Source organism: Eucalyptus grandis, chromosome 8 (genome assembly GCF_016545825.1).
Source record: "Eucalyptus grandis isolate ANBG69807.140 chromosome 8, ASM1654582v1, whole genome shotgun sequence".
NCBI classification, from domain to species: Eukaryota; Viridiplantae; Streptophyta; class Magnoliopsida; order Myrtales; family Myrtaceae; genus Eucalyptus; species Eucalyptus grandis.
The window spans coordinates 15,705,930-15,720,453 of NC_052619.1; the positions used below are offsets into that span (position 1 = coordinate 15,705,930).

At 40.0% G+C, this 14,524-nt stretch overlaps 1 protein-coding gene and 1 non-coding gene across 6 annotated transcripts; one reads left to right on the forward strand and one right to left on the reverse strand.

The window, feature by feature from the left end:
- Window positions 1-1,689: 1,689 nt before the first annotated feature.
- On the reverse strand, window positions 1,690-13,305 carry LOC104456802 (glutathione S-transferase). 5 transcript variants are annotated; one of them, XM_039300544.1, is made up of 4 exons: window positions 13,065-13,287; window positions 2,742-2,751; window positions 2,588-2,636; window positions 1,690-2,438 (listed from the first exon to the last, which is right to left on the reverse strand). In XM_039300544.1, the coding sequence occupies exons 1-4, from the start codon at window positions 13,226-13,228 to the stop codon at window positions 1,993-1,995; spliced, it is 669 nt and encodes a 222-aa protein (XP_039156478.1). In that variant the 5' UTR covers window positions 13,229-13,287; the 3' UTR covers window positions 1,690-1,992. The 5 variants fall into 5 exon arrangements, with proteins under 5 accessions (XP_039156478.1, XP_039156480.1, XP_010069962.1 ...); XM_039300546.1 differs by lacking the exon at window positions 2,742-2,751 and having other exon boundaries at window positions 13,082-13,286; XM_010071660.3 differs by lacking the exons at window positions 2,742-2,751; window positions 13,065-13,287 and adding an exon at window positions 2,769-3,037.
- Window positions 4,756-4,826, forward strand: TRNAG-CCC. The gene has a single exon. It is a non-coding gene; the product is annotated as a tRNA-Gly (tRNA).
- Window positions 13,306-14,524: the final 1,219 nt, after the last annotated feature.

Below are 14,524 nucleotides of genomic sequence, written 5' to 3' on the forward strand. Positions count from 1 at the left end.
AAATAAGTCAAGCAAATATTGAAATTTCAAGGACCGCTCCTACTCTCTGCTCTATATAGAGGCCCTAATAAAAAATCATAATCACATGAAGTTCCTCGTGCTCACATTTGAGTTCTCTCTTCTTCTCTCGCATTACACTGAACTAAGCTTTGGAGTGCCTATTTGGAGGGCTCCCCCTGGACCCCTCCTCACCCATTTCTCTCTTGTAGGTCATGAGGGAAGCGGACCTAAACTTTTCCAAAGAGACTTTTCAAGAGCCAAGATCACCATCCGATTACAATCTTCTTTTACACACCAACCATTTACTATTCTCATTTCATAGATGAGACAGAACAGAATCCTATTCTATTCCATTTCTTAGTCGCTAATTGTCCATTTTGTATTGATGTTTCTGAACCACGTGATGCATATTGCACAAGCTCCTGTCCGACACTCTCCTATTCAGCTCGACCGACCAACACTCAACACAGACGTCCCAACACCCCCATACCCACCCTTCACCCGCCACATACGCCAGCTGGACAACCACAAGTGCAATTATAGAAACCTCTCTTATCCAAGTTAGCTGTGGCAAAATAAATAAATGAATAAAATATTAATATGACAATGACAATTGTCGAACGTCTTCGTGTAAGTACGCAGAGGATTGTCATTTGTGAGCGTGATTACAATTGGTTTGACCTTTTCGATTTTGAATTGATCGTAACACGTGAAGCAGCTTCCTCATAATTAAATAACCTCAGAAAAAAGACATCACAAGTATTTTAATTTTCGTACGCTGCTCACATAGATACCATAATTTTTTTTTAATCACTTGTGTCTGTAGCTTATGAATGATGTCTATTTTAGTGTCATATAATTTTTCAATCGATCATTTGAGTACTATAAACTTTTTAAAAAGTTCACCACAAGTGCCATAATACGTTGAACTTTCGGCACTTAGATGAACTTTTATAAAAAATTATGAGATTCAAGCAATCAATTGGATGTTATGGCACTTGTAAATGTTTTTAGAAATTATGTCACTCAATTGGTTGAAAAAAAAGTCACGATACTTGTGTGATCACCATACGAAAGTTGTTGAACATGTGGTATCCCTATTCCACAATTTTTCTTGGCTGTAGCCAAAAGAGATGCTTTTATTTGAATACTGGGAGCTTTGAGCTTAGTTTTTGTCAACTTTTGAGCCATAGAATCAATTTCTGGTTGGGGGTAGATTTTTTTTCGACTCTTTCCTGTTCTCTCTTGACATGGCTTGTTGTCTCTTCTAATAGATTTGTCATGCTCTTACATCTTGCATCTACAAGGTTTGTGATAGAAATTGCTAACATAAGAACTACCGAATGACAACATTAGACTGAGGGAGGAGGTGGCCATTGGACTTTATTTACAATGGATCTTGTCAGATTAGTTTTTACTATGTATATGTTAATTCAGTTATAAATTTTTTAATTTGACAATTGAGTTTCAAACATTTATATGAAATTTCAATATAATTATTCATGTCAATTTTTATCGACAATCACTGAAGAGATAAGATAGCATGTAAAATGGTTAGTAATGATCAGATCACCACATCAACCTTGTATAAAGCTATGCTTATACTTGTATATTGTTCTGTGTACTTATACGCTACTTCAACGAAATGAAAGTGGGGAAAGTCTTTTATGATTGGTGGGGAAGTGGCTATTAAACTGTAGGCTGTCCCATGGAAATAATGAAAGGATGGGGCCTCATCAATAGAAACAATATTAGCACCCGCAACAATCGTTACACTTTTATCTAGCTAATCTTTATTGCATGCAATAGACGATGACAAAAGACCGACCTCATCATCTTCAACTTTGATGATTGAAGACGACGATTCCCAACATTGACCAAAGGACAGAATCAACAACAAAGTACAAGTACGAACTCGCATAAAAGAGGGGGTAAGAACCGCCTCGTGTCGTTGCCCCCCGACACCAGATAATTAAAACTAGACCCTTCGCTTCATTGCTGGTTCCTCATGGCAAGTACCTTGGCCCAAGCCGGCCGAGCTGAGATGTCGGCCAGCCATGCGCTCAGCTTGGGGCGAGCGTCGAACAGCTTCCTCACCGGTGTCCCCATCAGGGTGGTCATGGTGGGAAGTGGGTGGAGGTCGGCCAGGGTGAAACAGTCACAACCCAAGTACTTGGACTGGCTCAGCCGGGCCTCGTAGACATCAAGGACCTTGGCGAGCTTGGCCTCGCTCTCCTCGACTACAGCAGCGTCCGTGGCCACGCCGGATCTCGGCTTGTACAGGAACTCCCGCCGCAGCTTCAACGCCAAGGGTTCAAACTGTTGGGCCTCGACCTCCATCCACACGCCCACCGTCGCCATGGATTTGCCCTCACAGATGAGCGGAGTGCCCTCGTCCGCGAATACATGAGCAATGTGCTGAGTAACTGCCCTTGATTCTGCCACCACACAGAGCATAATCAAAATATTAATAGATTTTGCAGTTGTTTCTTGTTCAGTTGACTGATTGAACACTCAAAGATTGACCAAACACCCGATCTTTCATCATGATCACACAAGATAATTCATTATTAATAGAATGACTCACCGAATAGCTTCAAATCTCCGTCCTCAAAGGCCGGGACTTGACCGAAAGGCTGCACAGAGAGATCGAGAAACGTTAGATCCGAGAGACGGAGGGTTTCTTGAAAGGAACACCTTCAGACCCCAAGACCAGAAAATAGTAAGGATTACTGTCGCACCAGTGGTGGGAAGGGATAGAGACTTACGTTGAGGGCGAGAAAATGCTCCTTCTTGTGCTCGCCGGCCGGCATGTCAATGGGGACGAACTCGAACTCGAGGTCCTTCTCGTAGAGGGCGGCGAAGATCCTCATTGTCGCGGTGGACAAGACGGTTCCATAAACTTTCATCACCATGATTGCTTTGCCCTACTTTCTTTTTTGTTTCTCTCAAGAACTAAACGCAGAACAATCATGGCGAATGATGATGGGTTTTGGGCTCTTTTTATAGAGCATAGCTAACCTAACAGTCCGCTCCCTTGTTGTTTGTTGCGGTTTTTTTGTTGTGCGGGCTACCGTTGTTTTGGTGGTTATTTCTCCTCTCGTCTTTGTTGTTGGCCGCTGGTTGGCTCTTTCTTTGCTGCCTTGTCTCTTTCTCGTGCAGTTTGTTTTCCCCCCGACACCCTTTCACTCATTTTGACATGATATCTTAATGAGTGTAAGCTTTTTGGTGCCTGGTTCCCTGCTGTAAGCTGTTTAGCTTCTTGGTTCTTTAGTTCAATGTATATCTTCCCTTTTATCAAAAAAAAAAAAAAAAAAAAAAACAGTCCACTCTATGCAATTCAAATGGCATTTTGAGAGAGCATTGGTCTTATTTTAAAAAAGAAGTCTACCAATGTCGTTCAAGGTGGAGAAGTCATCTTTCCATTTGGAAGACTCCCGACACCGTCAGCTCACCATTTCCCTATTTTATAAGGGCTCGGTGATTTTGTTCTGGAATGAACTAATCGATTTGTGATGTATACTTGATAAGTGCACTAGAAATTTTAAAACTTATTATAAAAGTGTAATTACATCATGAAACTTTTAAAAAGTACAATTAAGTTTTACAACTTATCGAATTAGTGCAATCAAGAATCTATGTTAGGTTTGTCCGATTTGATTAACGGAAAAAGTCGGCGTTAATCAAAGTATACATAAAACACGTGAGCACCACAGCAGTAAATTTTAATTATTCAAAAAAGAAAAACATTAAGAATAAAGAAAGAAGAAAACGAAAACCAAAAATCCCAAACACACGTTCACCCTGGCTCCATTGCTTGGATGTGATAAGTTATAACCCCTTACGGCTTGGCCGCCGTGACGGCTCGGAGGAGGGGCAGTAATAACAATGCATTATAAGTCTGTTATGGGTTGATTGTCTTGATTGAACCCTTTCAAGATTTGTCAATTGGAGAAGGGAGATAATTCTTCCACCTAATGGTATAGCGGTTAGTCATATGACATTTTTTTTTTTTCTAAAATACTTTTACCCAACATGCCAAATTAATTTTGAGAAAATCGCTCGTTGCGAAAAAGTTTTCCGCTCCCGCCAATTGCCACCTCTTTGCATAGCGAAGCCACCCTTCCTTACACCATTGCCATTAGGGCTGTCAAAAAAGCTCGAATCGGTTCTCTTTCGGTTCAGGTAAACACTTTAAAATTCGGGTATTTTAATTGTTTCGGTTCTGTATTAACCCTACCTTTCTTGTTTTCTTTGCCCCCAACGAAAAGAAGCCCCCCATCCACCGTCTCCCTTGGACGCTACCTTGCAACCCTACAGTCAGTAGCTTCACTCTGGCATTGGCTACTCAAGTGATATACCAAACCGAATGGAAAAAAAAAAAGTCTAATGATTCATGAATATGCATCCTAGTTTTAGATGACTGATGACCTGAGTCGGCCAACTTCCTCGTAACCGAACTCCTTGATGATGAGGGTCGAGATTGGCCCTCTTGCCGCCGGTCAGGGGTGGGCCGCCCAGAGCCGAGTACAGCGCGATGCTGTTGAGCCCTCTGCCGAGCGGCCTGTAGAGGAAGAAACTCAGCCTCCAAGAACTCCCAGGTTCATCGCGACGTGGATCAGCTCCGCGTCAATAGCGGCATAGCGGCGATCGGCCCGCAGTACGCGGCTACTGGCGACCGAGCTGGGTGGTAGGTAGAAAGAAAGCATAACATGAAACAAAAGAGTAAGGATTTCACGGAGAAATTGTCGGCTCGCGCATCTAGTGTAGTGGTATCATAGTACCCTCCCACGGTACTGACCGGGGTTCGATTCCCCGGATGCGCATCTTCTTCTAGTTTTCCATTTTTTTTCCCTGAAACTTGTTCCCTAGTTTTGAAGCTTCGACTTTTGCCGAGCGATTTTCAGGGCGGGTAATTCGTTGGCAGCTCCGCTCAATATCTTCCCTTTCCTTTGCCCCAGAATAGACGTTTCAGAATCTTGACAGTCGACGCTATCTTTCCGTTGCTAGATTCGCTTGAACAAATGGCCAGCGTCAAGTTCATGACATCACTTTCCCATCTTCAGACCACGATCAGCCACATCCTCCATGTCCTGACCACTCGCTGCCCCGGCCCAAATCCAAGCCTGACTTGTTGTCCTAGACCTAAGTTGGAACATCTCCCTTGTCTCGCGCTTCATCAGTGTTAGAATAATATAAAATTGATTGTTGAAAATTTGAGCACATTGGTTATTGGGTTTTAAATTTGGTGGGATGTATGATGGGTGTCTTAATAGTATTGAAGGCAAAAGGAAATGGGCATGATTTGTGGTGGCCTATATTTGGGTAGTCTCTCCACCATTAAATACTTTAATAAGGAAAAGATGAGCTCTTGTTTAGTGTTTTTTCAAAGAGCGTGAAGTTTCATCTTTGTCAAAAGGGACAAAGAATTCATGGCCGTTGGCTCATCTAATCTTTGAGTTTTTTTGTCATTGACAGTTTGTCATTAGGATGTCAAGTGTGTGGGGGTGTTTGTCTCCATCATTAAATGTAGTGTAGGTATTGTGCTATAATATAAGAATGGCACTTTGCTGCCGGATGCAAAATGCCCCACAAAGACATCGACCCCGTTTGGTTCAACATTCCCAAGGAGCTTTGAGCCCCAAAGCCCTTTGAGAAAAATTTAGGTGTTTGGTTCCGCATTTGGAAGTCTCCTTAGCTAAATGTTTGCCTTTAAAATGTTGAAATGCTGGAAGTCCCCATCCGCTTTGGGCTTTCGGCATTTTCGGAATGCTAAAGAGAGGTTTAATGATTTTTTTCTTTTAATATTACCCTCACTGATTATTGCGTTTTCCTATTTTACCCTAAAAAATTATTATTCATCGTCTTCCTTGTTGGACTTATTTCTTCAAGAGTGAAGCTCAGCTGGCCAAATCTGGTTGCCCACACACCGTTGTCGTCACGCACCGTCGTTGCGTGGGTCGCAGCCTCAGTCGGCGTTGCTTGGGTTGTGCGACCCACGCGACGGACCGAGTGAGCTCGCCTGGCTAGATCTGGTAGCTCACGCACCGCTGTCGCCACACACTGCCGTTGTGTGGGTAGCGCCATCGCGTGGGTTGCGCTATCGCGTGGGTCGTGCAACCCTCCCCACCACCATTGCCACCAACCACCTCCCCCACCGCAATCACCAGCTCTGGCTGCCTCCCGATCGTTCGCCTCTACTTCAGCATCTCCTCCTCCTTTTTCTTTTCTTTTTTTCTTTTTTCTTTTCACCTCAAAGCTACTTTGCAATATACACCAAAATGAGAGTACCCAAACACTTTTGCCTTCATCAAATGCAAAGTCATTTCTCCAAAGTTGAATCAAATGGGCTCATTGTGTCATGGACTGTCCTCATAACTAGGTATTGCGCCAATCAGGTAGTGCTATCAAAGTTGGCTGTTGGTAAAGAATTGGGGGCCCGAAAAGGGGGCCGACTTAACAAATTTTGAACGTACCTATTCTATGAAATCCATACAAAAGTCATGAATAAACCCGAGATTAGTTGAAGCTTTGGAATTAGCAAGTAAGTACGATCAAAATGGTCTCTAGAGATGTCCAAATAGTGGGTTTTGAGGTTTTAAAACAGGCAACATTCAAAATAAAATATCAGATTTTAAGTAAAATCACACGAGTTAATCGAGAAATCTCGACGGTACATGTTTCGATAATGAAATTTCATTTTCTTAAGAAGAATTTCTACAACGAAAGGAAAATTGTGGAGAAAAAACTTGGCCAAGCTCAATCCAGGCCGGATTAAATCTATACGGTACAGTCATGGCCAAATTTTTTATTTTTCATTGAGCATAAGCTTGCAAATCGAGCCTAGAAAAACAGGCGCAAACTATCGAGGTAGGCCGACAAGTTCCTCAAAAGGCCTGGTCCGTGTTCACTTCTTGATGGCCGACCAATTTGATACCGCGTTTAGTGAGTATCTCGAGCAAATGACTTCGTATATAACCATATTTATTGGGCAAGGACTGACATATATAAGAAATATTATGCAGATAAGAGAAATATGAAATTTGTGTATTCGATATATTTCTAATGAAGAGTGCGTGAGCCTATTTATAAATTTTATTAGATGACCAAGTAGTCATATCAAGTACAATACAATATGAGATTTGAAGAATCTCCACTCACAAGAAATATGGAGAATATAATCAATATATTTAGAATATATCATAAATATCTCTTATGGTTTAATCCGGTGGAAGAGATCATTGCCATTTTTTAAAAATTTTCCTCAATTATATATATTTATTTTCTTTTTCCTTTTTCCAATATTGCCCATGACCATCGCCTAGGCCCTCGCAAGATATGGGCGAGAGTCGCCTTGCCCAGCCATCAAGGATGGTGCTGACCACAATGAAAGAATAAAAAGAAAACTCATAAAAATTTTAAAAAACTATCCACATTAACACTGATTGTGTCACATAAGACGGCCAACATTATAATTAGCATCCACGTCGGTAATTTTCGATCAAAATTGGCCAAAAGGATTATATTGACAAATCATTAAAATGTTGACTAAATTAGCCAAATTGAAGAATTTAGGATTGGATTGACATTTGTAAAATAGATTGAAGTCTTTTTAGGTATTCTTCATGTTATGCGATAGAAATTGCTAACTATTTCATTCTTCACTTAAAATGATAATATTTTTTTATTTTACTTTCTAGTTAAAAAAAAAGTAAAAAACAATTCACAATGCTAAGAAGACCATATCGTCCAAAAACCAACACCACAATTTTCTTTGTAATACTAAGTATTTTTTATTTTTTGCAATACCTATACGTTCTTTTTGCAAAAAATAAGTAATTTGAAAACAATTTTAGAAAAATGACGCTGATCATACGACGCTGTCATCCAAAACCCCGTCGTGAATAGCGAAGCCGCCGCTGTTGCCCTCTCGCTGGACCATCAACAACCCTCCGATCTCCATCAACCCTAACGAGACATCCGAGAGCCGTGAGTTCCAGCACTTGCTCGGGGTGAAAAGTCGGAGTCCTTCGTGTAGTCTTCCTCCATACGGCCACGTCTCTACCACACGCCTTTACGCGTGTTTTGTCGCACCCTGTGCCTCCACCACCTGGCGACGTCATGCACCGCGGCTACACTTAGTAGTCTTGTCGTGCCTTCTTCAAGCTTGGTAGCGGTTGCTCCTTGGCGCCCCACCCCCTTTGCCGATCTGCTGCTGCTTTTTCAACTGAGAACGTGAGTTTTAACGCTGCACTTCACACCCATCAACCAGCGTTTCGGCAAGAACCAGCTTCTCAGCCCCCGGAGACCGTTATAACCAGCTTCCGACAAATTTTGGGCGCTGGTCTTTAGCCTTGTTGTTGCTGTCCAGAACCACCGACGATTTGCGAATCTCCAAAGTTCCAGTCATAGCTTTCCAATGAGTGATCAGTGAAAAAATAGCACTGTCGCTATTTCCGGTGGTCCCAGCTTATTGCTAGAGGTGGCAAAATGAGTCTTAGACTATGACCCATTTAAATCAATGGTATGTAGGTCACTTGTTTTTAGACAAAAAGTAGTTAAATGTCTTTCACAATTAAAGACTTAAAAGATTGGTGGGTCTTAAGTGGGTTTTAAATGGGTTGGATTGAGAACTCATTTTCAATCAAAACCTTACAATCTCTCTCTTCTCTCTTTAACTTTACAAAAATAATTTTTATACAAATCGAAATTATATATTTTTATTTAATTTTCTTTTCTTTTTTTCTTTTTCCTTTCTTATGGGGATCGGCCAAGTGAGCCTCAAGCCTGCCAGATTTGGCGAGGTAGAGGCCTCGCCGACCTCTAGCGAGGCTCGAGCCTCGCCGATTTGGCGAGACTTGAGCTCGCCCAAGCCGGGCGAGCTCGAGGCTACTTGTGTCGATCATAGGCCGTCGGCCAGCCAAGAAGAAGAAGAAGAAAAAAAAAAAAAGAAAAGAAGAAAGAAAAGAGAAAAGAAAAAGAAAAAGAAAAATATATTTAAAAAATAAAAATAAAAATAATTAAACATTTAATTTTAAAAAATAAAAATAATTAAAATTCGATTTTTTAAAATGATTATATTAAAAATTATAAAATTGTCCATTAAATTTGTGTTGTATAAAACCATTTTAGTGATACCATTTAAAAATAATATATATATAAATGGGTCGGATATGGGTTGAGTATAGGTCGGGTTGGGTATGGGTCAAAAATTTTGCATTGCAATAAATGGGTTAAATGGATCGATTTGGGTCGGACTATTTATGACTCAACCAAAATCCAACTCGACCCACCTGTTTAACGGGTCTACTTATTGCCAAGCTTCCAACAATGTTCATGAAAGATACAAAGAAAAGGAAGGGATCTCTTATATCTTTTAGAAAAATAAATGAATGGGAATTTTTTCATCATCCACAAAAATAGTAAAGCATAAATTATCATCAATAATGAAAATATTTGTTGTTGACTAATTTTTTCAACAATATAAGCAATTGTTTTTCGAGAAAATATTTTCTCAATCACTCATTTTCCAAGAAACGAAAAGAATCCTATATGAAAAGCCAACGTTTAAATTTGGTATCCACTCTTCAAATGACTAAAACATCCTTATTTTCAATATTAGAAGAGTAGGGGTTAATATCATGAAAAGCTCGAGCTAGTACATCTGTAATAAGTTTATCTCAAACTATTTTTTGGATCACCAAAAACCCTAAATTGGTACACTTATAATAAATTTACTCCAAACTAATTATTGGATTGCCAAAAACCCTAAATCGATACATCTCTGATAAATTTACTCCAAACTAATATAGATTTCCACATGGACTTATTTGTTAATTGAGTTATCACGCAGTGTCTTTTAACTAAACGATTTTACATTAAAATTTAATAAAAGCTAACAGACGGTAAATATGTTACGAATGTATCAATTTGGGGTCTTTGGTGATACAAAAATTAGCTCAAGGAAAATTTGTCACATGTATACCAATTTGATATTTAGTGATCCAAAAATTAGTTTTTGATAAATTTATCACATGTATACCAATTTTGTATTTTTGTGATATTAAACCAAAGGGTATAGAGAAAATTGGATGTCATTTTAATCAAAATATGACATCTTATTCAAATCTCTTACTTTCGTATAGGTCTTAATCCAAATTCATGTCTCTATTAATATATTAAAACCAACCCGCGTCCATCTCTGATCTAGCATATGCATGCGAAAGATCTCGTATATGCAAATTATAATTTTAATTGGATAAAACTAACAATAATAAAAGTTAAGCAAAGATTTAAATTTCAAGGACCGCTCCTACTCTCAGCTACATATATAGTAGCCCTGATAAAATCATAAACCCGTGGAGTCATGCGCGCTCACATTCAAATTCTCATCTTCTCTCACGCTATGCTGACTTGAGCGCCGAACTGTCTATTTAGGGGCTCTTCCAAGACCATCATCCGAATACAATTTACATGAATTTTGGGTGTTATTCACGGAGGAATCCAACGAAGAATATTTACCGTCAAGCACTTGAACGGCACTTCAAGGACTCCTCACGTCAACAACAGGTTGAAGACCCTGCTGTTTTTCGCCGACTTCGGGCGCTTGAAGACCGCACTTGCACTTGCAGGAGACATATATTATATGAAAGCTAAGTTTGATCGAATTTGGTGCAATTCAAAAGTCGACGATCGACTTTCTAAATTCGGCCCTCTCTCCAACGTGCAGTAGGTTTTCGTATATTTCCTTTTCCTTTTATTTTTCTTGGAATCGTTATCCAACTTGAACTCTTGCACCATAAAAGGAAATCTAATATATACAGCATATATTTAAGCATTCAAAAATAATAATTTATTTTTAGTCGGTTTCATTAATGAGCTCAAACTCGAGATATATTATAATATATATTACACAACCAGCCATCTACTATTCCCATTCCATAGATGAGACAGAGTCCGATTCGGCTCCCTTAATCGCTAATTGTCAATGTTATATTGATGTTACTTAACCGTGAAGCACAGCTCCTGTCCGACACTCTCCTATTCAGCTTGACCGACGACCACTCACCCACCACGTACATGAACGACCCACCGGTTAGATACCCACAAATACAATAATAAAAGCCTCATTTATCAAGGCTAGCTATGGCAAAAAGGTTATAAAAAAAAGTCAACAATGAAGATTGTCAAACGTCTTTGTTTTTGTAAAGAACATAAAATAATGGTTATTTTGCGATCTGATCTCAATTAGTCTGATGGTACCATATGAAGTAGCTTTTTGTTGAATGAGCATTGGTTGGAGCTTTGAGATTAGCTTTTGTTGACTTTTGAGCTATAGAATCATTTTTTGGTTGGGCGTCATTGATTAGGTTTTCTCTTTGATTCTCTCTTGTTTTATCTCGATATGGCATGTCGTCTCTTCCTATTATGGATTTTATTTCTTGTAGATTTTACTTGTGAAAATGGGAGCTTTTGTTTCCTCCTCTCTGCTATGTTCTTTGCCTTGCATTTACAAGGTATTTGATAGAAATTACTAACATAAGAACTGCCAAATGGCAACATTAGAAAGAGGGAGGAAGTGGCCATCGAACTTAATTCACGGGGTGGACTTGTCCAATCGGTTGTAAACCTATTGCAAAAATATCAATTCAAGTTTAAATTTTTCAATTTTGCCAATTGACTCTTAAACATTTATATGGAATTTTAATATAATCTTTCCAGAAAATTTTCGTAAAAAATTGCTGACTTGACGATATGTCATGTATAACAATCTACGATGATTGGAATGTCACTTTAATTTTGTATAAAGCTATACTTATACATGGTTCTTGTACTGTGAACTCCTTTGGTACTTTAACAAGATGAAAGTGGGTAAGGCTTTTGTGATTGGTGGGGAAGTGGTTATGAAAATGGAGGGCCGTCCCATGGAGACGATGAAAGGACAGGCCTTCATCAGTAGAAACAATACCAGCGCGGGCGAAAGTTATTACACTTTTATCTGTCCAATCGTTATTGCTCATAATAGACAATCACAGAACACCAACCGCATCATCTCCAACTTTGATGATTGAAGACGGCAATCCCAGATAAGTTCGTCTGACTCCCACTTCAAATCAAACATCGACCAAAAGGACGGAATCAACAACAAACTACAAGTACAAAATCACATAAATGGGGGTAAAAAGGGTCTCTTGTTATAGCCCCCAGGACCAGATAATTCAGACTCGACCCTTTGCTTCAGTGCTGGTTCTTCCTGGCAAGAACCTTGGCCCACGCAGGCCGGGCCATGATGTCAGCCGCCCACGCGCTGACCTTGGGGCGGGTGTCGAACAGCTTCTTTACTTGTGTCCCCATAAGGTTGGTCAGGGCAGGGAGGTGGTGGAGGTCGGCGAGGGTGAAGCGGTCGCAGCCCAAGTACTTGGACTGGCTCAGCCGGGCCTCGTAGATGTCGAGGACCTTGGCGAGCTTGGCCTCGTTCTCCTCGACTTCTGCAGCATCCGTGACCTTGCCTAACTTCGGCTTGTACGCGAGCTCCCACTGCAGCTTTATCGCCACAGGTTCAAACTGGTGGGCCTCGACCTCCATCCACACGCTCACGGTCGCCATGGGTTTGCCCTCGCAGACGAGCGGTGTGCCCTCGTCCTTGTATACGTGAGCAATGTATTGAGTAATTGCCCTTGATTCTGCCACCGCAAAGAGCATAATCAAGATACATATTATACTTCGCCTAGTTGCTTCTTTCTTAGTAGACTGATTGAACACACATACTTTGACTAAACATTTGATCTTTCCTCATGGGCACACAATCTATCAGCAACAAATCAGCACCCTTTGACTAAATACCTTCATCTTTCATCATGGTCACACAAGATAATCTATCAGTAATGGAAAGACTTACCGAATAGCTTCATATCTCCGTCCTCAAAGGCTGGAATCTGACCGAAAGGCTGCACAGAGAGATCGAGAAACGTTAGATCTAAGAGACGAAGGAAGGTTTCTTGGATGAACGCATGGAGACCCTAAGACCAGCTATCGGTGAGAAATGCTGTCGGACAGGTGGCTGACAGGGACGGAGACTTACGTTGAGGGCGAGGAAAGGCTCCTTCTTGTGCTCGCCGGCTTTCACCTCGACGAAGACGAACTCGAACTCGAGGTCCTTCTCACAGAGGGCGGCAAAGACCCGCAACACTGGCGGGGACAAGACGCTTCCATGGACCTTCATCACCATGAATGCTTGCTCTACTTTTTTCTTCTCTCTCAAGAACTAAACGCGGAACAATGGCGGCGACTGATGGTGGATTCCGGGCTCCTTTTTATAAGGTTTTTCCGTGGTCCTTCATCAATAATGGCGGGGACTGATGGTGGGTTCTGGGCTCTTTCGTATAAGGTTTTTTTTGTGGTCCTTCGTCACCATGATCACTACTCGTAGTCATTTTCACACTCATCACGTACTTCTTTATTTGGTGTCTGCACAAGCCAGCGGCAAGGGAACGACACAAGGTCGATACTGTTGGTAGTTTGTTTGTAAGAGGTGACCTCTCCCACATTGAAAATATGTAAGTGCAAATGTGGACGAGATTTGACATTAACCAGCAATCATTATTTTTTATTTATTGGAAAAATTTAAGTTTATTTTTATAAAAATTAACCATAGCGTCCCACTGAAATAGTGTAATTTTTCAGGATAGAGTTACGATTATTTATTATTTATTATTTATTTAATTTCGAATTTCATAATTTCTTCAAATGATTATCTTAGAGTTTGTACCTATTCAAACACAACTTCTTACTCTTTAGAAGGTTGTGTCTAATCAGATATAACTTATTGCTTTTGCTATAAATTACTGAACGTGTATGTTCGATCATAATCTTCTTCTTCCATTTTCATTTTTATTTAAATAAAAATACGGCCATTATTTTTAAATTGTTTCCTTTGAGAGATATTAGAAAAATATTAGAGTTGCTATCTAGTATTCTTATTTGAGATTTTATTCTACCGTGGAGGATATTTGTCAATAATTGAGTAAATAAATCTTTAAATAAAATAATATTACGCCTCAAAGTCTAAGTTGATTATTCTATTGATTCAAAGTCATATTTCAAATGGGCACGTCATGCAGCAACAAGGAGCTCGTTCAAAACGAACCTTGTCGGAAGGAAAATTCGTTGGAGGGATTGAGGAAACATGGATTATGTTCTAAAATTAGAGGAAACGGAGGGAATGAAAGTATGGATCGAAAATAAGAAAATTTTATATTTTTCGTAAGGAAAAATAGGAGTGGAAATCTATTTTTCTTCCGTGGTTTTCTGTTTAAATTTTATTCGCAAACCATTTACTATATTTCAAATTCAAATTGAAGCCTCACAAGGTCAATCATTATAACCTCCGACCGAAAAAAGAATCATTATAACGTTGACATTTGCACAATTTTCACATCTCCTTGATTGGCCATGGGTTGTGATACACGAGATATAAATTTCATTTAAGACAATCAACTCACAATGCCACCTCAAGCCTCAACAA